This window comes from Mytilus edulis, chromosome 4, assembly GCF_963676685.1.
Source record: "Mytilus edulis chromosome 4, xbMytEdul2.2, whole genome shotgun sequence".
NCBI lineage: Eukaryota > Metazoa > Mollusca > Bivalvia > Mytilida > Mytilidae > Mytilus > Mytilus edulis.
In genome coordinates, this window is record NC_092347.1 from 31,593,634 (window position 1) to 31,617,214 (window position 23,581).

Sequence of the window (23,581 nt, forward strand, 5' to 3'; positions counted from 1 at the left end):
TGACGTTCCCGGAATAATCACAGATATTACATTCCTCCTTAACTTTGAATTAGAAAATGACTTTATAAATGTAAATTAAAATGTGTAAAATAAAGTTTGTTTACATTAATTAAATTATCACAGTCACTGTATTGTTCACTAATGTTTTTGTAATAAATAAAATATAGATGTTCACTTTCTCAATTTGTATAAATTATAATAGTCTCTTTAATGTTCACTAAATTGTATCAGTCTCCTGGTTCTTCTGCTTTATGTTTCAGTCCTGGTTTCCTGACTTTTCCAAAGTTCTCTTTATCCGCCCCCTCCCGCGCCTGTCTTGCGGGGGGCCCATAATTTTGTATGTCCACTGCCCCCTCCCGCGCATGTCTTGCGGGGGGCCCATTTTCTCCATCTTCCTGTTTCTGTTTTCAGCATACCCTTTGATTTTCTCCTTGCATTGTCTGTCTCTTTCATTTATCTCCTCATATAATTTGAGTGATATCTTCTATTAATCTCCTGCTTAGCTGTTTTAGTGTTTTTCTTTTTTAACTTTGTTATTTGCTGTGTTTTGTTCATGGGTTTTCTAAATAAGTTCACTTCTGTATTTGCTATTTGGCGTCCTGGTGTGACTTGGTAGTGTTTAAATCCCTTATCAATAGCAAGTTTCTTAGAGTTGAAAGGTGGTCTATTGTCTGGTATTCTCAACTGGTTTTTCTTTACAAAAGAACCATCAGTTCTAATCTGTACCATCCCTAGCTCAATCAGAGTGGATTTGCTTAGTAAGGGTGGAGAATTGATTTTTCCTTTTACCACAATGAATTTTGTCTCTGTGTCACATGTTTTGTTTCTTATGATAGTTTTAAATTCTCCCTTGATTGGTAATGAATTTTGCAGTGTGCTCAACTTGATTTTACTCTTTTCTAATACTGGATTGCCGTATGTTTTGCTCTGAAATTTTACAAATTGATTTTCATCCATTGCGTTTACATCAGCGCCACTATCAGGTTCCACCTTCACATCTACGTCGTCTATTCTTATTGTCACTGTTTTGTCCATGTCTCTACTGCCTTGTATGGTCTTTACCTTTCGTATTTTCATTATATGTTTGGTCGTTCCTCCAAAATAATCTTCATCTTCATCATAATCTGATATATCTGTATTCGAATCTGTATCAATCGTGTCCTCCGTTGTTTTCTTTACACTTCTTCCTTCTCCTCTAAAATTGCCAGCTCTGTACTGTTGTTTTTTCTTTTCCGTTCTGCATACTGATGCAAAATGATTATATTTCTCACAGTTTCTACATTGTTTACCATATGCAGGACATTTGTTTCCCTCACAATGTTCAAATCCACAATAACCACAATTAGACTTGGTTATATAATCCTGTGACCTATTATAGCTTGACCTGTTGCTTTGTATTTTATTTATGGAACTTGTACCTATGTCTCTGTGATCTCCTTTCATATCCTTCATCTGTAAACATGTGTCTTCCATCTGTCCTGCTTCTTCTACAAATTTATCTAAATTCCATCCTTTGCTTATAGCCCTCTTTATCAAATCCTGATTGGTTATGGTTTGAATACAATGTTCCAATATTCTTTCGTCGCATGTAGCTTCAAACTCACACGCATGTGCCTTTTCTCTCAGTCTCATTACATATGTTACTGTGTATTCATCTCTAAATGGCTTCATTTTTAAAAACAAATACCTGGCATGATGTTTGTTCTTCTTTGGCAAGTAATATTTATTCAATTTGTTCTTTAAGACTTTATACTCATCTTCTCCTTCTTCATCTCTTAGGCTTCTTTCCAATCTTGATATATCTTTTCCTCCATAAATGATTAATGCATCCTTTTTATCTGCAGGTTCTGTTATCCTGAAATATCTAAATTCCCTCTCTATACTTTCCATCCATTCTTCCCAATGTTTTCCTGTAGATATCTGATCATCCGACTGTATAAACGGTTGTGATCGTAAATTTCTAGTTTCCGTAATTACCGTTATCTGCTGGGGCTCTCCTCGGTCCATAATCTCTATTTTATCAGTATCTTCTTTTAATTCCTTGTTTTAGCACTATCTTCTTTCAATTCTGTGTTCTGGTAAATTTTCTCTTTATTTACGCTGCTTTTTAATCCTCGTCGCCATTGAAAGATCTGAGCAAGACTTGATGGTTCAGATAGTAATTTAATAATGTCTGACAAATATACAATTGGTATCGCTGTAGCGACGTTACGTAACAAGTAATTGTCCCGAAGGTTTGTGCGTGACGTTCCTGGAATAATCACAGATATTACAGTGACCTATATTTTTTATTGTTGTTTTTGAATAAGCTGTACATAGACTAAATAATTGTAAAATATTAGCGATTTCTGTAATTTAGTTATTTTTTGATTTCGATATTGCCGCTATTTCTCCTATTAGTTCAACAGAAAAAAAGGACATTAACAAAAATGTATGCTCCTTTCGAAGGCAGATTGTGAGCGTAAATGAACGGTGACCCCATTTTTTTATTTCATTTTTCTATTAAGTATAAGATAAAGTTCATTTATAGAAAAATATAGAGAAATCCTATATTAAATAAAAAATTTCATTTAGACCCGCGAGCCCCCTTAAGTATAAAGAATATAAAAAATCACTTGTTGAGCAGTTACAGAATCTACATGATGACAATCCTAAATCTTATTGGAGGTTAATTAATGATTTAAAAAACAATGATAATAAGGATCATAGTTCTGCTGTGGCACCATCTGCGTGGGTTTCACATTTCAATGGATTATATCAATTACATGATTCATTCAAAGACAGAGTGGCTAAGTTGGAAAAAAAGCTAGATAATCTTGAAAAAAATGTTTGTTTTAATAATCTTGATAAAATTATAACAGAGAAAGAAATTTCTTTTGCCATTTCTAAACTACGTTGTAACAAATCACCAGGCTTGGATAACATTTCAAACAATATGATTAAACACAGTCAAAATGTTTTACTATCGTCTCTTTCGAAATTATTTAATTCTTGTCTGTCTCATGGTTTATACCCAAGAAATTGGACCGAAGGTTATATCACAGTATTACATAAGTCAGGTGAAGTCACTGACCCAAATAATTATAGAGGACTAACCATCACTAATGCAATTGGTAAGCTTTTTAACAGTATACTCAATATAAGGTTGGATAGTTTTTTAGAAGAAAATAATGTAATTAATGATTGTCAAATAGGTTTCACAAGAAAGGCAAGAACATCTGACCATATGTTTGTTTTAAAATGTATTTTTGATAAATACTGTAATACTAAGGATGGGAGAGTGTTTGCTTGCTTTGTTGATTTTCATAAAGCTTTTGATAAAGTAATACATACAGGAATTAGAATTAAGCTGTTAGAGATTGGGGTTAGTTCAAGGTTTTATAGCGTTATAAAGAATATGTATCTTGAAACTATATCTTGTATAAAAATACATGATAGAATAACTGAATTCTTTCAAACAAAGCTTGGTGTTAAACAAGGAGACAACTTGAGTCCTAACTTGTTTAAAATATTTATAAATAGCCTTCCAGATTATTTTACACAAACCAGAGATCCAATTATGCTGGATGGCAAACTCATTCATTGCCTTCTGTATGCTGATGACATTGTAATTTTATCTAACTCAACAGAAGGACTACAAGAGAAATTAAATAAACTTCATGATTTTTGCAACGATTGGTGCTTAAATATAAATACTAACAAAACTAAAGTGTTGATATTCAACAAGGCAGGCAGACATATCTCTCAAAAATTTATTTTCAACAAATATGAGCTGGAGTGTGTATCTAATTATAAATATTTGGGTATCCAATTTAATGCATCATGTTCTTTTTCATATGCTCAGAATGATTTATACCAAAGAGCCTTAAAAGCATACTTTAAACTATGTAATGATTTTTTAGTGCATAATCCAACTGTTAAAAATGCAATTCATGTTTTTGACCATACAATAAAGCCTATACTTTTATACGGGTGTGAAATTTGGGGATATTTCAATCCCTTTACTGCACGTTTAAAAAAAGAAAACATATCGGTGGATACAATTTACTCAAGGATACTTTGTGAAAAACTTCATATTAAATTCTGCAAATATATTTTAGGTGTTAATAGAAAAAGTACAAACTTTGCAGTTTTGTCTGAATTAGTTCCACTTCACTATGATATAGTCAAACATGTTTTAGGATATTGGCATCGTTTAGAAAATATTGGCTCATCATTTCCCTTGTTAAAAGCTGCATATAATTGTTCTAAAAAGCTATTTGAAACAAAAAAAACCTCTTGGTATGGATCAATTAATATTTTAAGGGAAAAAATGTCAGGCATAGAAAAGCATATTCCTGAAAAATATTCAACATTTAAACTACACTGTGGTCAGATTGTTAAGGGATACTATACTGCATTGTGGAAAAAACAGCTAGATATACATAAAGATGGTAAACTACGAACTTATGTAACATTCAAATGCAACTTCGGTTTTGAAAATTATTTGTCAATAATTCAACATTTTGAGCAAAGGAAATGTATTACTAGATTAAGAATATCTGCTCACAAATTGCAAATTGAATCTGGTAGATACCAGGGTACTCTTCGACAAAACCGAATTTGTCTCAGGTGCACCTCAGGCCAGGATTTTTTAATTTATTGGTTTACGGATCCGCCGACCCGATTTTGCTGATTTCCAGAATAAAAATAAAATTCACTTTTCACGCTTTTTTATTCCCGCCGACCTTAACAAATGCATTATCCCTGAAAAATAATTAAAATATTTTTTTTCCTGAAATGAAATGCATTAATCACTAACAAAATTGACAACACTTTCTGGTGTGAAAAAAAACCCTTCCAGTTTACGTTTCTAAATATAGACAAATCAATTATAACTGACCTTGAAATGTCGTTTGCGCAAATAATTTTGCGGAACGAAACTTGTGTTTAAAACCAATTACACAATAAGTTCGTTTACCTTATTTGTCATCAGTCCGTAAGATGCATCATCTCATAGAAATAGACTTGTCCAAATGTGGACAGGGTGAAGGCATCAAATTAAAGAACTGAATATTAACAAATCATTAGGAATTTTCTTGTTTTTATAGGTAATAAAAAAAATGTCGTTCATTTGGATAAAAAAACGGGAATGCAAGACAACAGATTAACCCGATATCGTTTTTCCAGTGGACGATTCTATTAGGTTTTTGACACGTGTGTTGAAACTTATTTTCGTACGACGTTTATGCATTTTTTCTTTATCAGTTTTCGTGCTTGAAGATCATTATTTACCAAGTTTTCTGGAATTGATTAAGAGCTACGCGAATCTATTTTTCTTGTTTCTGAAATGATGATTTACATACCTGTCAACCTCTGAAAATGAAAAGTCAGGTCATGACCTGCATTGAGAAAAAAAATCTCAGGTCATAACGCGTACGACATTTTGCGGGCTCAATTGAAGAACAAAAATATGTTTATATATAATTTATATAGTCAATATGTATATGAAACAGTTAGAACATGTATACAAGTTTATTTCAGACTATTGTTATATTCCATAGTAGCAGACTTGGCATTCTTTAAAAGAACTGCACTTGGTTTCAGTTCATAGCAATGCAAATGTGTATTCATTTTACAAGAAAGAAGAGCACACAGTGTATCCTTATTAAGATCAGCCCTAAACTCTGTAGCTATTTTCTTTACTAAAGAAAATGCCCTATCACTGTCTGTATTGCTGTTTGGCAAAACCAGTAATGTTTTAGCAAGTTTTGACAAAACAAAAAATCTTGGCTTGTTTTCAACTACCACTTTGTTATTTTCAACTGAAAGGGCCCTCTTTACTATTTGGGTGGTTTTAGTTTTTCCACAGGAATAACCTGAAGCTATTTCACTGTCAGAGAACATTAATTTACACGGTACGTAGCTCAGGTAAACAGTCCTACATTTTGACTTTTGGTTACATTGAAAAAGACCGATAAAACCGAAGGTCGTATTACTTCTAAATACCGGAAACAATTCCGGTCAGAAATCCGGGTGAAACGGGTAATGTTAGAAATTCCCGGGACCCGGCCACAGACCACAATTAATTCCTCTATCAGTTCTTTATAACCTTTTGCATCATTAAAAAAATTGCACCATGCACTTTTGTCCAATTTTTTGTGTGTGTAATGTATTGTCCTAGTCCAAATATATATCCAAAATTCAGAAAGATTGAAGCAATCACTTTTACAAATTTAGCCAATACACATCCATACCCCTATTGACAAGTCAAGAGATGTTCCGAAAACTGTAAATATCACCTTTTTGCACTTGACCTAATCACTCATTCCATATCAAAATCAGTTAAAATACAACCTCCAAAAATTTATTTGACCTCTCTTCTTTCATTTCCACCCAAAAAGATTTAAGGAATGAGTGAGGAAAGGAAAGAAAAAAAATTAAGGAAAAATACACTCTAATTAAAAGGAACTATATTCGTGGACAACGAAAAGCGGGGTCATTAATTGTGGTCTTGGGCCTATTAGGGGCCTAAAACTTGACCAATTCTAATAAAACTTGGCATGATTCAAGCTTAGTATATTATAAAACAGGTTACAAAGTTTCAAAGCCATATGATACCAAATAAAAAAAATGTGGCATTTTTTATATCTGAATTTTGGGTGCTGAATTGTGGCGTTGAATTAGAACAATTAAAACTATCAAATTTGAGCTTCTAAAAACCAAAAGATACCAAAACTAACACTTTTTAATGTCTCTATGTATAAGTTAACATCTATTTAAAGCAACAGAAAGCATATTTCATGTATCAGACTTATGCAAAATGGCCAGAAGTTAATTTTATATGAGCCTGTGCCAAAAAATAGAGGTTTTCAATTAGGGTGAGGCCTTATATCAAATGTAATATTTTTCACTTACCATAATTTTCTGAAGTTGTTAAGTTATCAAACAAACTTTAACAGGTTATAAATGTACTTTTGATGGAAATATAAGTTTCAAATAGCATAACGCATGTGGATAAAATGGTCTTTAGCAATGTTATGCTTAAAAAAACAGATTGCCAGTTTAGGCCGTTCCCCACATTTGCATATTTAAAAGCATATAAATGATATGGGAGATGGAGATATACTTCTTTTTGCTAAAATCTGTGCTCAGATATGATAAAACATGGAGCCTGGATGTAACAAGACTGTCACTTTCAACTATATATGCAGACAGTATGGTCTGATGCAAAGTTTATTAACTTTACTGTTTAAAAACTGAATGAAATGTCAGCCTCAAAAGGCCAATATTTAAACCACTAGCTATCCAACAGAAGAAAGTAAAGGTAGTCTGTGAAACAGAAATGGTTAAGCAACCAGTAATAAGTGTTTTTGATGTAGGTTCAGTGCAATCTGTTTTGGAATACAACTTTTAAGTGCATAGAACTTCACATTTCACCTGCTGTGTATACTGACCGTTAGACTTAGACTATTAAAACAGCACATTTTGCACTCTTTTTATGTTTTTATCTACTTTTTTTTGTGTTCAGAGTTCACAAATAAGTTAAACAACTGAAATAAATACCACAAACACAAATAGATATCAGAAAAATACTGTCAGAGAGAAATTAAGCATGCTGTTTTTGAAAAAATAGTGAAAAAAGTGAAAAAGCTACATTTTAGGCATTTAACCTGAAAAGTGACTTTTTCACAAAATTTCTATCAAATGAAAGTGAAAATCATTTCTTCTCATATAGTTTGACAAATCAATACCAATAGATCATTCAGAAAAGATGCCAAAGTAAAAATTCTAAATTTGCTGAAATGCACCTCTTAGGCCACAGACCACAATTAATTCCTCTATCAGTTCTTTATAACCTTTTGCATCATTAAAAAAATTGCACCATGCACTTTTGTCCAATTTTTTGTGTGTGTAATGTATTGTCCTAGTCCAAATATATATCCAAAATTCAGAAAGATTGAAGCAATCACTTTTACAAATTTAGCCAATACACATCCATACCCCTATTGACAAGTCAAGAGATGTTCCGAAAACTGTAAATATCACCTTTTTGCACTTGACCTAATCACTCATTCCATATCAAAATCAGTTAAAATACAACCTCCAAAAATTTATTTGACCTCTCTTCTTTCATTTCCACCCAAAAAGATTTAAGGAATGAGTGAGGAAAGGAAAGAAAAAAAATTAAGGAAAAATACACTCTAATTAAAAGGAACTATATTCGTGGACAACGAAAAGCGGGGTCATTAATTGTGGTCTTGGGCCACCCGCCGGGTAAAGAAAAACTCCCGGGTGAGAGGTGAAAATAACGGGTGTCACCCGCAAAAAACGGGTGAGTTGACAGGTATGGATTTAATTTCGTCTTTGTCCGTGCATCCCCTTTTTTTTACTGTAAATTACTAGACAATGTCATGCGTAGTTTATAACAGCTGAGCAATAATATTTCATCGAACTAAAATTTTAGAAATGATGATAAAATAGCATAACAAACATATTGCTAGAAAGGTGAAATATATATTGATTTTGCATATTTTTTTGTCTTCAAAGATGATTTTTTTTCTTTTTTTTTCCCGACCGACCGACCCGACTTTTTCATGGGGAAAATCCGTAAACCAACAAATTAAAAAACCGTGGCCTCAGGTGAGGTTGAGGATGAAGTTCATTTTTTATTTCAATGTGACACGCATTTATTAAAAAGAGAGGAATTGATGCAAAATATATTAAAATCATGTCCAAACTTTCAAAATTTAAATATTGTTAACAAATTAATTTGGATAATGAATAATGAGGATCCCAATGTACTATTTGCATTTTATAAATATATAAAAGATACTAAGAATTGAAGGACAACTTAATCTGCAATAACTAATTCATTATAACTCTTTAATATGAATTTGGATACCCTGTTAAGCCTGCACAGATCATAAGAAGAATTTCAAATTCTCTGGCACCGCCCCTTGATGATCCTTGCTGGCTGGACACAGAATCTATAATCTTAAAATATGTTTTTAAAATATATTTTAATAATTTAGGAGTTTGACTCATCTGCATTAAGTACAAGTAGGGACTTCCCTTTAAGCACCGACTCTTGGTGCTTTCTGCAGATAAGTCATATTAAATATCCTTTATTAAATATACTTGTTATTTGCAGTATACCACATAGTCAAATGTACAAGTGCTTAAGGGGGTTCGCGGGTCTAAATCATTTATATAGGATTTCTCTATATTTTTCTATGAATGAACTTTATCTTATAGTTGATAGAAAAATAAAATAAAAAAGTGGGGTCACCGTTCATTTGCGCTCACAATCTGCCTTCAAAAGAAGCATACATTTTTGTAAAGATGGTTTTTTTCTGTTGAAGTAATAGGAGAAATAAAGGTAATATCGAAATAAAAAAAAGAAATTTATTACAGAAATCGTTAAAATTTTACAATAATTTAGTTTAAGTACAGCTTATATGGAAATTATATTAAACAAGAGGCTCTCAAGAGCCTGAATCGCTCACCTTAATTTTTTTGGTTAAATCTCTCATCAATGATTATTTTGGCTTTTCAATTTATTTAAATGTTCTTTGAATCGTCCTATTTTCTTCAAAAGCAAAAAAAAATTCATTTTCTCCTATGTTCTATTTTAGCCATAGGAGCTTTGTTTCTGACATACAAGGAAATGAAATATAAAATTTATACTAGATACTCTGAAACTCATTTAGCCTAAGTTTGGCTGAAATTGATACAGCAGTTTCAAAGGAGAAGATTTTTTAAAGTAAGTCAACATGATGAACAAATTGTGAAAAAAAGTCTTTAAAGGGCAATAACTTCTTAAGGGGTCAATTGACAATTTTGGTCAAATTGACTTATTTGTTGATCTTACTTTGCTTAACATTTTTGCTATTAACAGTTTATCTGTATCTATAATAATATTCAAGATAATAACCAAAAACTGCAAAATTTCTTTAAAATCGTCAATTCAGGGGCATTATACCTGAAAAACCAGTTACCCAATTTGGCTGAAAATTTCAGGACAGGTAGACCTTGACCTATTAAATACTTTAACTTCTTGTCTTATTTGCTCTAAATGCTGGAGTTTTTGAGATATAAGCCAAAATCTGCATTTTACCCTGTGTTCTATTTTTAGCCATGACGGCCATGTTTTTTGACGAAATAAAAAATAAAGCACAAATTTTATTTTATACACCCTACTGATCATTCAGTTGAAGTTTGGTTGAATTTGGTTAATTAGTTTTAGAGGAGAAGATTTTTTAAAGTTAGCAAATATAATGAACAAATTGTGAAAAATTGTCATTAAAGGACAATAACCCCTTAAGGGGTCAATTGACAATTTTGGTCATATTAACTTATTTGTAGATCTTACTTTGCTGATCATTTTTGCTGTTTACAGTTTATCTTTATATATAATAATATTCAAGATAATGACCAAAAACTGCAAAATTTCCTTAAAATTACCAATTAAGTGGCAGCAACCCAACAATGGTTTGTTTGATTCATCTGAAAATTTCAGGGCTGATAGATCTTGACCTAATGAACATTTTTACACCATGTCAGATTTGCTCTAAATGCTTTCGATTTTGAGATATAAGCCAAAAAACTGCATTTGACCCCTATGTTCTATTTTAAGTAACGGCGGCCATATTTTTTGACGGATCAAAAATCGAAGCACACACTTTGTGCATGATAATCTAAGGAACAATCATGCTAAGTTTCATCCAAATCCATTCAGTAGTTTCAGAGGAGAAGATTTTTTAAAGTTAGCAAATATGATGAACAAATTGTGAAAAATTGTCATTAAAGGACAATAACCCCTTAAGGGGCCAATTGACAATTTTGGTCATATTAACTTATTTGTAGATCTTACTTTGCTGATCATTTTTGCTGTTACAGTTTATCTTTATTTATAATAATATTCAAGATAATGACCAAAAACTGCAAAATTTCCTTAAAATTACCAATTAAGTGGCAGCAACCTAACAATGGTTTGTTTGATTCATCTGAAAATTTCAGGGCTGATAGATCTTGACCTAATGAACATTTTTACCCCATGTCAGATTTGCTCTAAATGCTTTCGTTTTTGAGATATAAGCCAAAAACTGCATTTGACCCCTATGTTCTATTTTAAGTAACGGCGGCCATGTTTTTTGACGGATCAAAAATCGAAGCACACACTTTGTGCAGGATAATCTAAGGAACAATCAAGCTAAGTTTCATTCAAATCCATTCAGTAGTTTCAGAGGAGAAGATTTTTTAAAGTTAGCAAATGTGATGAACAAATTGTGAAAAATTGTCATTAAAGGACAATAACCCCTTAAGGAGTCAATTGACAATTTTGGTCATATTAACTTATTTGTAGATCTTACTTTGCTGATCATTTTTGCTGTTTACAGTTTATCTTTATCTATAATAATATTCAAGATAATGACCAAAAACTGCAAAATTTCCTTAAAATTACCAATTAAGTGGCAGCAACCCAACAATGGTTTGTTTGATTCATCTGAAAATTTCAGGGCTGATAGATCTTGATCTAATGAACATTTTTACCCCATGTCAGATTTGCTCTAAATGCTTTCGTTTTTGAGATATAAGCCAAAAACTGCATTTGACCCCTATGTTCTATTTTAAGTAATGGCGGCCATGTTTTTTGACGGATCAAAAATCGAAGCACACACTTAGTGCAGGATAATCTAAGGAACAATCATGCTAAGTTTCATTCAAATCCATTCAGTAGTTTCAGAGGAGAAGATGTTTGAAAAATTGTTAACGACGACGACGACGACGGACGCCAAGTGATGAGAAAAGCTCACATGGCCTTTTAGGCCAGGTGAGCTAAAAAGATAGGTCACCGATGAGTTGAAAAAGATATTTCAATTTTAGAGCCAAACAAGAGGCTCTCAAGAGCCTGAATCGCTCACCTGAATTTTTTTGGTTTAATCTCTCATCAATGATTATTTTGGCTTTTCAATTTATTTAAATGTTCTTTGAATCGTCCTATTTTCTTCAAAAGCAAAAAAAAATCATTTTCTCCTATGTTCTATTTTAGCCATAGGAGCTATGTTTCTTGACATACAAGGAAATGAAATATAAAATTTATACTAGATACTCTGAAACTCTGAAACTCATTTAGCCTAAGTTTGGCTGAAATTGATACAGCAGTTTCATAAGAGAAGATTTTTTAAAGTAAGTCAACATGATGAACAAATTGTGAAAAAAGTCTTTAAAGGGCAATAACTCCTAAAGAGGTCAATTGACAATTTTGGTCAAATTGACTTATTTGTAGATCTTACTTTGCTGATCATATTTGCTGTTTACAGTTTATCTTTATCTATAATAATATTCAAGATAATGACCAAAAACTGCAAAATTTCCTTAAAATTACCAATTAAGTGGCAGCAACCCAACAATTGGATGTTTGATTCATCTGAAAATTTCAGGGCTGATAGATATTGACCTAATGAACATTTTTACTCCATGTCAGATTTGCTCTTAATGCTTTCGTTTTTGAGATATAAGCCAAAAACTGCATTTGACCCCTATGTTCTATTTTAAGTAACGGCGGCCATGTTTTTTGACGGATCAAAAATCAAAGCACACACTTTGTGCAGGATAATCTAAGGAACAACCATGCTAAGTTTTAACCAAATCCATTCAGTAGTTTCAGAGGAGAAGATTTTTTAAAGTTAGCAAATATGATGAACAAATTGTGAAAAATTGTCATTAAAGGACAATAACCCCTTAAGGGGTCAATTGACAATTTTGGTCATATTAACTTATTTGTAGATCTTACTTTGCTGATCTTTTTTGCTGTTTACAGTTTATCTTTATCTATAATAGTATTCAAGATAATGACCAAAAACTGCAAAATTTCCTTAAAATTACCAATTAAGTGGCAGCAACCCAACAATTGGATGTTTGATTCATCTGAAAATTTCAGGGCTGATAGATATTGACCTAATGAACATTTTTACTCCTGTCAGATTTGCTCTTAATGCTTTCGTTTTTGAGATATAAGCCAAAAACTGCATTTGACCCCTATGTTCTATTTTAAGTAACGGCGGCCATGTTTTTTGACGGATCAAAAGTCAAAGCACACACTTTGTGCAGGATAATCTAAGGAACAACCATGCTAAGTTTTAACCAAATCCATTCAGTAGTTTCGGAGGAGAAGATTTTTTAAAGTTAGCAAATATGATGAACAAATTGTGAAAAATTGTCATTAAAGGACAATAACCCCTTAAGGGGTCAATTGACAATTTTGGTCATATTAACTTATTTGTAGATCTTACTTTGCTGATCTTTTTTGCTGTTTACAGTTTATCTTTATCTATAATAATATTCAAGATAATGACCAAAAACTGCAAAATTTCCTTAAAATTACCAATTAAGTGGCAGCAACCCAACAATGGTTTGTTTGATTCATCTGAAAATTTCAGGGCTGATAGATCTTGACCTAATGAACATTTTTACCCCATGTCAGATTTGCTCTAAATGCTTTCGTTTTTGAGATATAAGCAAAAAACTGCATTTGACCCCTATGTTCTATTTTAAGTAACGGCGGCCATGTTTTTTGACGGATCAAAAATCGAAGCGCACATTTTGTGCAGGATATACTAAGGAACAATCATGTTAAGTTTCATTCAAATCCATTCAGTAGTTTCAGAGGAGAAGATGTTTGAAAAATTGTTAACGACGACGACGACGACGACGACGACGACGGACGCCAAGTGATGAGAAAAGCTCACATGGCCTTTTAGGCCAGGTGAGCTAAAAATGGCATTTTTCCACCAAAGGGAGATAATTTGGAACTTTTTCAATGATGTATACATTTTGAAAGTCATCTGGGGGCAACACGAATTGATTGTTTTGAATGATTTTTGTACCATATGATAAAGTAACAACTACAAAAGGAAATAAATAAAACTTGTAATGAAAAACAAATGTTTGATTTTTTTCTGAAATTTTTATACCCTCGAGCCTCCTTAATTGTTGTTTTTTTGTTGTTGTTGTGTTTTTTTTATATTGAGATTTCTCCGCACAAACTACTAATGCCTCATGTTTGTCTTTTCAAAGTGAAAATACACTTACCGGGTGCACTTGAGTCAAGGTCAACATAGTATTCATTGAATAATAATACATTGCTACTATTTTGTTGAGTGTATTTTCTGTGGTATATTATATTATTTTATTTTATTATTTTTATAACACTTGTTACATATCTTTTATTGTTTGTGTATTGCATATGTTATTGTTTATAATAATATTGTCTGTATGCTATATGCCCTCCTGGGGCCCTAATTTGGTAAATAAAAATATTCTATTCTATTCTATTCTGTACAAGTAATGTTTGAATAATCTCCCCTTAATTTTCTATAAAACTTACTTGTACAAGTATTTTTATTTTACAATACTTCAAAAAGTTTTGAGATGTAAAATCATTGCTTTAACAATTTTTCTCAGGTAAGCTCATAAGTTTAAATAATAATAAAAAAAAGACAAATTTTCAGAGTTTTTAAGATTTTCATATCAGTTTTTAAGTGCAAATACATGTAATACTGATCTGGATACCCAAGGGACCGTGAAATACTAAAGAAAATCTGTTTATCAATACTGATAGTGGGTTAATTGTCTTCAAGATAAAATCCAAGTCAATTTCTGGCTCTCTCGATTACTCATTAACATTATTTTCTAATCCAAAGGAGATAAGAGACTAGCTTTGTCAAGCATGTCAAGAGGTCCTCAACATTTCTTATTAAATATTGTAATATTTTTATACATGTACTTCAACCTGTTGTCATTATTTTATCGTCAATATGTCAGAGAGGCAAACGATACAAAAGGGATATATGGTCCTCAACAATCCTATTCAAATATAGTAATATTTATATATATCAGAAATCATGGAAATATTCCTAAACAAGAGGCTGTCACAACGACAGGACACCGGATTTATTAACATTTATTTGTGTCCTGGCAATATCAGAAAAACCATAACTGATTAACGGTGAAAGTGAAAATCGTCAATATCAAATTTGACCTGCATATTGTCATCAGTATCAACATATTAAAATTTGAAAGAGCTTAGGTTGAATGGTTCATAAATAAATGCAACAACATGAATGGAAATGACATTTTTTTTATCTTTCAAGAACCATAACTCCTGAATGGTAAAAGTCAAACTCTTCATTCTTGAACTTGACCTTCATTTTGTTAGTAACAACATATTAAAATTTTAAAAGCTTTGGATGAACGGTTCATGAGTAATTGCACAGACAACATTTGTTTGCCGCCCTCCCGACCGCCCAACTGCACGCTGTACATCCGCAAATCAATAACCGACATTTTTGTCACAAATATCCGGTTAAAAAGAGAGTGAAAGATATCAAAGAAATATTCAAACTGGAAAGTTGAGAACAAACAATTGCCATACCAAATAACAATATACAAAACACTTTAATTTTCACATTACTTCTTAAATGTGTTAGATGCAAGTCTCTCTCATATAGGAAGGGTGTCCTTGAATGTTGGAAGTCTTGCATTATACATGTAGTCATGATAGTTGTATCAATTGGCAGATAGACCATGCCCTCAATTATAATGATACCACCTGAGAATCACCTGAGAATCAAACTCATTTGTGTGTTCTTTCAACTTCATTAATACATGTACAAAATAAATGTACATTAAATTGAAAATTTTCATTTTTCTCGAGACTAATATCAAAATGAAAAGAAACTTACATGTAACAAAACACAACAATTGGTAAAAACACATCATTTATGGTCATTAGGACTTTTTGTCACTATTTTTAAAATTACTTCTACACGCGTATGTAAATAATTTGAGGTCAAGTTTTATCTAAGAATTTTTGTCTGATATAGATGTATGTAAAAAAGATATATGTTCTTCATTTCTTGAATTTCTCTTGCACTACATTGTTGAAATATTAAAGGGCAACCCAACACTTTGACTAAAAACAGTTTGACTTGTTTCATTTTCATAAAATTCTGACAAAATATTTGCTTAGATCTATATAAATTTCATGAAATTTGGACACTAAAATTTACTGCAATAATTTCTTTAGTTATTAAGCATGTTGAGCAATTAAACAAACACTAGTTCGTTCTTATGTTGTACTGTTATACCACTGTCCCAGGTTAGGGGAGGTTTGGGATCCCGCTAACATGTTTAAACCCGCCACATTATTTATGTATGTGCCTGTCCCAAGTCAGGAGCCTGTAATTCAGTGGTTGTCGTTTGTTTATGTGTGGCGTATTTGTTTTTTCGTTCATTCTTTTATATAAATAAGGCCGTTAGTTTTCTCGTTTGAATTGTTTTACATTGTCATATTATATTTTATAGCTGACTATGCGGTATGGGCTTTGCTCATTGTTGAAGGCTGTGTGGTGACCTACATGTATAGTTGTTAATGTCTGTGTCATTTTGGTCTCTTGTGGACAGTTGTCTCATTGGCAATCATACCACATCTTCTTTTTATACTAATTTTATTCATTGATAAGCCTCTTTTAGTTTTGGTGTCAAACCACAGATTTCTGACTCCATTATTGCTTTCTATTTTTAAGTTTCTCATTTTCACCAAGTTTTTATAGACATATTTATGTTGTCTACTGCTCTTAAATTTTAATAAAGTGACATGCAGTTCCTGATTGTTAAAAAGTACCCTAGTGGCCTTTTTCATATTTTCTGAAAAATTCAACATACATGTACATGTTTCTTAATTTCAATAATGCATAAAAGAGTGAAAAGTTTGGTGAAAGTCAGGAACTACATTATAAGACAGGTACTTCCAGCTCTGAGACACATGCCCAAGATGATTCCATTTCACATATATATCAATTTCATACAAATTGTTATTCATTTTTTTTTAAAGTAACATTTACAAGAGATACCAAAAAATACTGTGTAAAATAAGAGCACCTTATCCATATTCCTGCGTGACCCAAGAATCTGTCCCACTTGAACTTTTGACTTTATACAACATATCAAAGAAGGTATACCCCACCCCACCCTAAAATTCATACATAAATAATATTAGGGAGCTAACTTCAAGGGGGTAATTGGTTTTTTTTAAAGTCAGAAATCAAATTATGGTCAAACAATTTATATCAATTTCTTCAAAGCTTTCAATATCAATCAAATCGTTTGACCATAATTTAACAGTATGAGGTATGGGGAAAATCTGGATTCAGAATATTTTTGTTCCACCTCTGCTTGAACAGAATATTTCTTTTTCATCAACATGATCAACATTTTGATTTTAGAATCAGGATAGAAGAAAAAATACACCCCACCCCCCTTTTTGAAGTTAAATATTCATTTCTTTAGTTTACTTTAGGCCACATATTTGAAAGTGAATTTAAATGTTTTTTAAGAGTGTTTTGGTTGTTTTAACATGCCTCTTTGAAGTTTAATACACAATATGATATAGTTTTTAACTTTTACCAGGGTCCAACGGCAATCCCAAGATAGCCCAAATTTCTTACGTCATGAAAAAGTTGTGTAATTCCAGAACTTATCCGGATTGGAAAATACGAGTATTAGATAAGGTGATGCTCCTCAGGGGTAGTCAAAGTAATCGCAAACCGCTGAGAAGGCTCTAAGGTGTATTTTATAGTTTATCATTTGCCTTCAATTGCACTATAATTAATTAAACTACTTTCTAACTTACGTAGGAGCACCTGTTACTCCACATGTCATCCACAACGTCAGAAAAGTTATCCACAGCATCAGCGCACCGTTCATCTTTGCCGCTGAAGTCAACAATCAATATTAATTCGCACTCCTTCGTATATATATATTTCACATTCAGCCTATTCACTACTTTGAAGAAAAAAAAGTTCACAAAAACAAAACAAATCTTTATACAAACACAAAATTTAAGCTGTGTGAAGTACTTATTGTTATAATCCAACTTATGAAAAATATTTTGAAATACTACTCTCAATATATCAACAACATGATATCATTAGTCACGTGTGTCGCGGATTTTAGATAAAGTCATTACTTGAAGAAAGATAAACAAATATGTTTACAACTTGAAGATGTTAATTGTTTTCAGCTGTTATCGAGTTATCAGAAAACTCCTAAATCTTTCCAGTCATGCCAGTTTCAAAAAGAAAATAAACACTTAACGTTTGCGTGATTTGAATTTGGATTACAAAGTAATAGCTAAGTTATGAAAAACACATAGTCTAACCCGTGAAAAAAATGATAAGAAATCTTTAACCATGGGAGGGTGGGATTGGGGGTTACGATATTTTTGTTAGGGGTGTGCTTCTTTTGCCAAAAAAACATACCTATTTTAGCATCACATTCATTGAAATTCAATACTTATAGTTATACAAGTATTTAAGAAAGAATGACACACTTATAGGATCTTATAGGAAACGTATATTGTAACGAACTTGAAGTACTATAATATTATATTATAGAGGGGGGCAAGGGGGGTCCCAATAACAGCAAAACAGCAAATTGATTTGGCCCATAACAGATAACAAGGAATTAAAATGGACAAAAACAGATAACAGTAAATGAAATATTAAAATAATTCGGTCTTTGACAAATCAGTATTTCTTATTACGGATATAATCCTTTGTAATGCATTCCATTTTTTATGACTATGTTTTTAGTATTAATTTATGTATCTAGAATGTGTTTAAATTACTACTCAATATATAATAATATTTTTTATACGCTCGTTTACGGAACATATTATGGTATACTGTTGTCCGTCTGTTGGACATTAACTCAAAAACTCTTTAACCATTTGCATTAAACTTTGGGAAATTGTTATATCTGTTGACGTGAGCTCCCATTTTTTAAATTTTTTTTTTTTATAAATTTTAGATTTTAAGTTTCTGGGTAATGGGTTTTTATTCAATAAAATTGGTGTTTTTTTTTCTTCATTTTTTCTGATAATATCTCAAAAATGCTTTCACAAAGCAAGGAATTTTGGTGAATTGTTTATATCTATTAACATGAGGTAACTTTCAATTTTTATAAATTTTAAATTTTACATTTCCGAGTTAACGGGTTTTATTAATTAAAAATTTGTAAGGGTTCCGCGGAACCCAGTGTCTCGCCTACTCTTTCTGTTTATCGCAAGCTCAACAAAAATGAGGAAACAAATCAATAAAATATACCTGTTGATACTATCTTTTGATTGTAAGAAGCTTCTGTCCAAGTTTGGTAAAAATCCAGGATAGTTTATGTAATAAATGTTTAAAACACTTAACTGCACCACACTGAATGTAATGTTAACTAGAAGAAAACAAAATTTCCTTCTAGATACTAGCTTTTGATCATAAATAAGCTTCTTTCCAAGTTTGGTACAAATCCAAAATAGTATAAGAAAGTTATTAAAATTTTAAAACGTTAAACCACAGAGTGAATGTGTTGTTTCGCAGCAAATCTAAGTCACTTTAAAAGTAAAATACAAAAAAATAGATTTATTTTTTACAAGATTTCCTTCTAGATACTAGCTTTTGATCATAAACAAGCTTCTGTCGAAGTTTGGTAGAAATCCAAAATTGTATAAGAAAGTTATTAAAATTTAAAAAGTTTAACAACAGAGTGAATGTATTGTTTCCTGGCAGAAAATCTAAGTCCATGTAAAAGTAAAATACAGAAAAATGGATTTTTTTTTACAAAATCTACTTCTGGATACTATCTTATGATCATAAACAATCTTCTGTCCAAGTTTGGTACCAACCCAGGATAGTTTAAGAAAGTTATTAAAATTTTAAAAACTTTAACCACAGAGTGAATGTAATATTTCCCAGCAGAAAAACTAAGTCCATTTATAAGTAAAATACGGAAAAAATGGAATTTAATTTTACAAAATTTACTTCTGGATACTATCTTTTGATCATAAACAAGCTTCTGTCCAAGTTTGGTAGAAATCCAGGATCGTTTGAGAAAGTTATTCAAATTTCAAAAACATTAACCACAGAGTGAATATTTGTGGACGCCGTCAACGACGACGACGGAATGTAGGATCGCTTAGTCTCGCTTTTTCGACTAAAGTCAAAGGCTCGACAAAAAGGGTCGATTTTCCAGTTTTCAGACATTAACACAAAAATGTTTTCAGCAGTTCTCATGAAACGTTGGTGTATTGTTTATATATATTGACTGAAGCTCCATTTGTTGCTAATCAAAAAAGTGACCTAAAAGAGTTTGAATATTCTGACTTTTTCTAAATGACCATTTAATGAGGTGTGTGAATTTTTTTTAATAAAACTATGAGGCAAAGGGTATATAGGGTAGAAAAATCAAAAGCACCAATTATAAGCATGCAATTTATCAGTACTTCGAACGAATTTTGACACTCTAAAAGCAATTTATTCCACTATTTTCAAAGGCCTTATTTGGACAATTTTTTATCAGCTGAGGTTTTTGATTGTACCAAGTGTACTAGTAAGTAGAATACATAGTTTAGTAGGGAAACAATGGCTTGAAACGAAATAAATCTTTCTTTGTAATGAGTTATGTGCAGCTTCGGACCCAAGTACATGGTTGGAACTTTCATTGTACAATGCATTTGGTTCTGCTTTGAAAAGGATTACAGAGCTGAGTCTATGAACCATATTATATAAAAGGTTAAGTGGTTGTTAGGACCTAGTCCTTAATTGAGATCGATGTAAGATATTCCTGGCCATATGTTTTCCTTTTTGTCATATTAAGAATTGTTTTAATTTAATATGTTCGTACGGAAAACAAGGAACATTATTCTCATACAAAAAATTAAGATAATTCTAAATACACATTCATAAAAAAAAATGGAATTTATTACAAAGGATAATCATAAGATATATCTGAATTGTCCTGGACCTCACTTCTGTGATGGGTATATGTTAATGGAATCCTTCTCTGAATACGGGACAAACATATTAGTAGTGGTAGACCCCAATGGCCAATGATCTTCAATTTATACCGAGTATTGACTGTCAAAAAAAAATGCTAACATTCCAATTTTCAATAACAGTTAACAGCAAATACATTATCACAATAACAGATAACAAAAAAACTAAAAGCCCAATAACAGCTAACAAAGAATAAGACAATAACAGCTAACAGCAAATATATTTTCAAAATAACAGATAACAAAGAATCAAATTGCCCCATAACAGCGTAACAGTTAAACCTCGTCAAAACTTTGGTGCATATATATATATTTAATCGTTATATTTACGGATGGATTGTTGTAAGATTCTTATAGTCCGGCCGATTGGTGCAGATATAGAGCAGAATTGCTCACTTGATGAGGAAAGCATGAAACTTTGCATAGTAGTTCTTGGTTATATATCCTTTGATTTCAGCTATGGACCCACTCTGATAAATCCAATATGGCTGCCATTTTCAAGATGGCGGAAAAACGGTATAAAATTCAAGATTGTCCTAAAAGTATTTTATATAATTTCGGAAATTAAAGTAATGATTCTTAAAAAATGGACTTCATGTTCTTGAATTTGTTATCAATTAATTCAAAAGTATAAAACAAATAATTTGGGTATTTCTATAACACATAAGTTGCAAATATAGCTGCATATACAAAAACAAATAGTGAAATTCAAAATGTTAATCAATATCATAATGTTACATGTTATTGTAATTGTTCTGTAAACGCTTTCAGTTTTAATGGTTGGAATGAAATAGGTTGAAACGAGTCGATTGACGTTAATATAGGTCGGATAAACTCATCTGAACTTTGAGGCAGTACCGAGGGCACCTTGTCTCGTGTCTCTTAAATGCCACGTCTTACGTCACTTATCGCGTTTGCATCTGCCGTACCCACTACATCGTCAAATTATTCTATGTAATCAATAGGTGTACCTTTCTTCAGGCGGATTAGACGATTGCCATCATTTGAAATGGTTAAGGGGCAACTATTTCCTTTTCCAACTACGTACGTAACCAATTTGCAACATTTCAGCGAGCATGGTCCTAAAATGCACTCCTGGTCAGCACTTTTATTAGTCTTAATGGTAACAGTCATGTTTTAATTTGGTGGAACTGTGATGGTTCGTTTTATGCAAACTAGCTGAGTTAAAATCTCGTTTCCACTGTTAACAAATGACGCATTTATCTCTTTATTGTTAATGGTAATTGTGGGACTACTCAGGTTTATCACTGCGATCAGTGTGTCCAAAATAACTAGCCTAAGTATAACATCGTCTGTTAATGGCTCTTTGCACACATCCCATTGTATGTTTACTCTATTAATGTCGAGAGTCGTTCCTTATAATCTTCTCAATAACAAGCTGTTAACCTCACCACATAGCGTTACGTTCTCCAAATCTCAATTTTCTACCGGAATTAATTTCTCATTTACTAATGTTATCATTGCAGCAGTGTCCACAATCATGCTCCCATTCTTGTCATGTGTAGTACCTCGTACTACTAAGCTATTTCAAATGGTTCGTCTGATGACAATATTGGACGAGGCACTGGGCCTCTGTTCGATTGTGTGATAAGATGATGTTTCATTGCCAATAGACTTTGGAATCTGAGTTGTCCTACTGACCCGACCCTTTGCTCCATTGTTGGGGTTAAACTTTGATTTGCTCCGTATCCTGGTGAAGGTGACCGTTGTCTGAAATATTCGGGATTTCTGGAGTTTGTCCGTGGAGATGCTAACCGTTGTCTTTAGGGACTATATGATCTCTAGCTTAGTGGGGGTGTTACTGATCGATAGGCATTAAGCTTGGATGTACTTCTATCTGCCGATTTACCGCGATTGTATTGCTCAATAGATCTTCCACGTTTATATTGATCAGGTGATCTTCCATTAAACTGGTGATCTTCCATGATTTTTTTATCAGAAGAACCGAGATTATATTGATCGGCCAATCCAGTGTGAGGTTATGCAACTCATAATCCAAAGGACTGCTCATATTTTCTTTAACGGTGGTCGATGGTCATAATTGGCACTTTTTTATCCATATATCGCCATCTGGTTTGCTTTTGAGGTTTTCACGTGTTTTAACGACTTGTTGAATGTTTCTAGGTTCCTCTCTATTACATGCCTTGAAGATTCTTTGTCTTTACATCCTCGACGGAATGTTTTGGTTGCAATCTGGTTTGATCGTCTTCCTTGCTGAAGCGCTGCTCCAAATGAATGCTTTTTAAGGCCTTGGAATCATCATCTGTGTTTAGCATGCGAGCGTACTCAAAGCCAACATCGGCCTGGCAATCTGGGGCCTACACACATTTTTCCTGATTTCCCATTGTCATCTACCAGCAGTTCGTTCAAATTGGTAAATGAGCGCCTCCCAAGAGATGGATCCTCTTCAATTGAGTTTTTAAATTTGTGGCAGCTGTGGGCTTCGGCTCCGGTCCCTTGCTCAAAGATGTTCTCGCCACATGGTATATTCTCTCTCCAGTGAAGAGTCTGAAGAAGAGGTGTTGTCACACTCTTTTTCTTTCCTCTGCCCTTTCCTGGATCGGTCAATGGAGCCAACTTGATGTTATGGGAAGCGAGGTTGTCATAATTGGAGTGATAAATGTGGGATTTGCCATTGACTCGACTGGGATGATACCGTAAGTAGGCACTGCATTCAACATTGGAGAAACT

At 32.5% G+C, this 23,581-nt stretch overlaps 1 protein-coding gene across 7 annotated transcripts in view; it reads right to left on the reverse strand.

Moving 5' to 3' along the window:
• LOC139519441 (alpha-2-macroglobulin-like) overlaps nt 1-18,372 on the reverse strand; it is a 99,028-nt gene extending 80,656 nt beyond the window's left edge. For 2 of the 7 annotated variants that reach the window (XM_071311541.1, XM_071311539.1), the window contains exons 1-2: nt 17,922-18,372; nt 17,678-17,829 (exon numbers count right to left, since the gene is read on the reverse strand). In XM_071311541.1, coding sequence (XP_071167642.1) covers nt 17,678-17,751 — 74 coding nt within the window. In that variant the 5' untranslated portion in view covers nt 17,752-17,829; nt 17,922-18,372. Of the gene's footprint in view, nt 1-17,451; nt 17,501-17,677; nt 17,840-17,921 lie in introns of those variants that run through there. The other 5 variants (XM_071311542.1, XM_071311540.1, XM_071311543.1 and 2 more) reach the window with 3 other exon arrangements.
• Between the last annotated feature and the right edge of the window lie 5,209 nt (nt 18,373-23,581).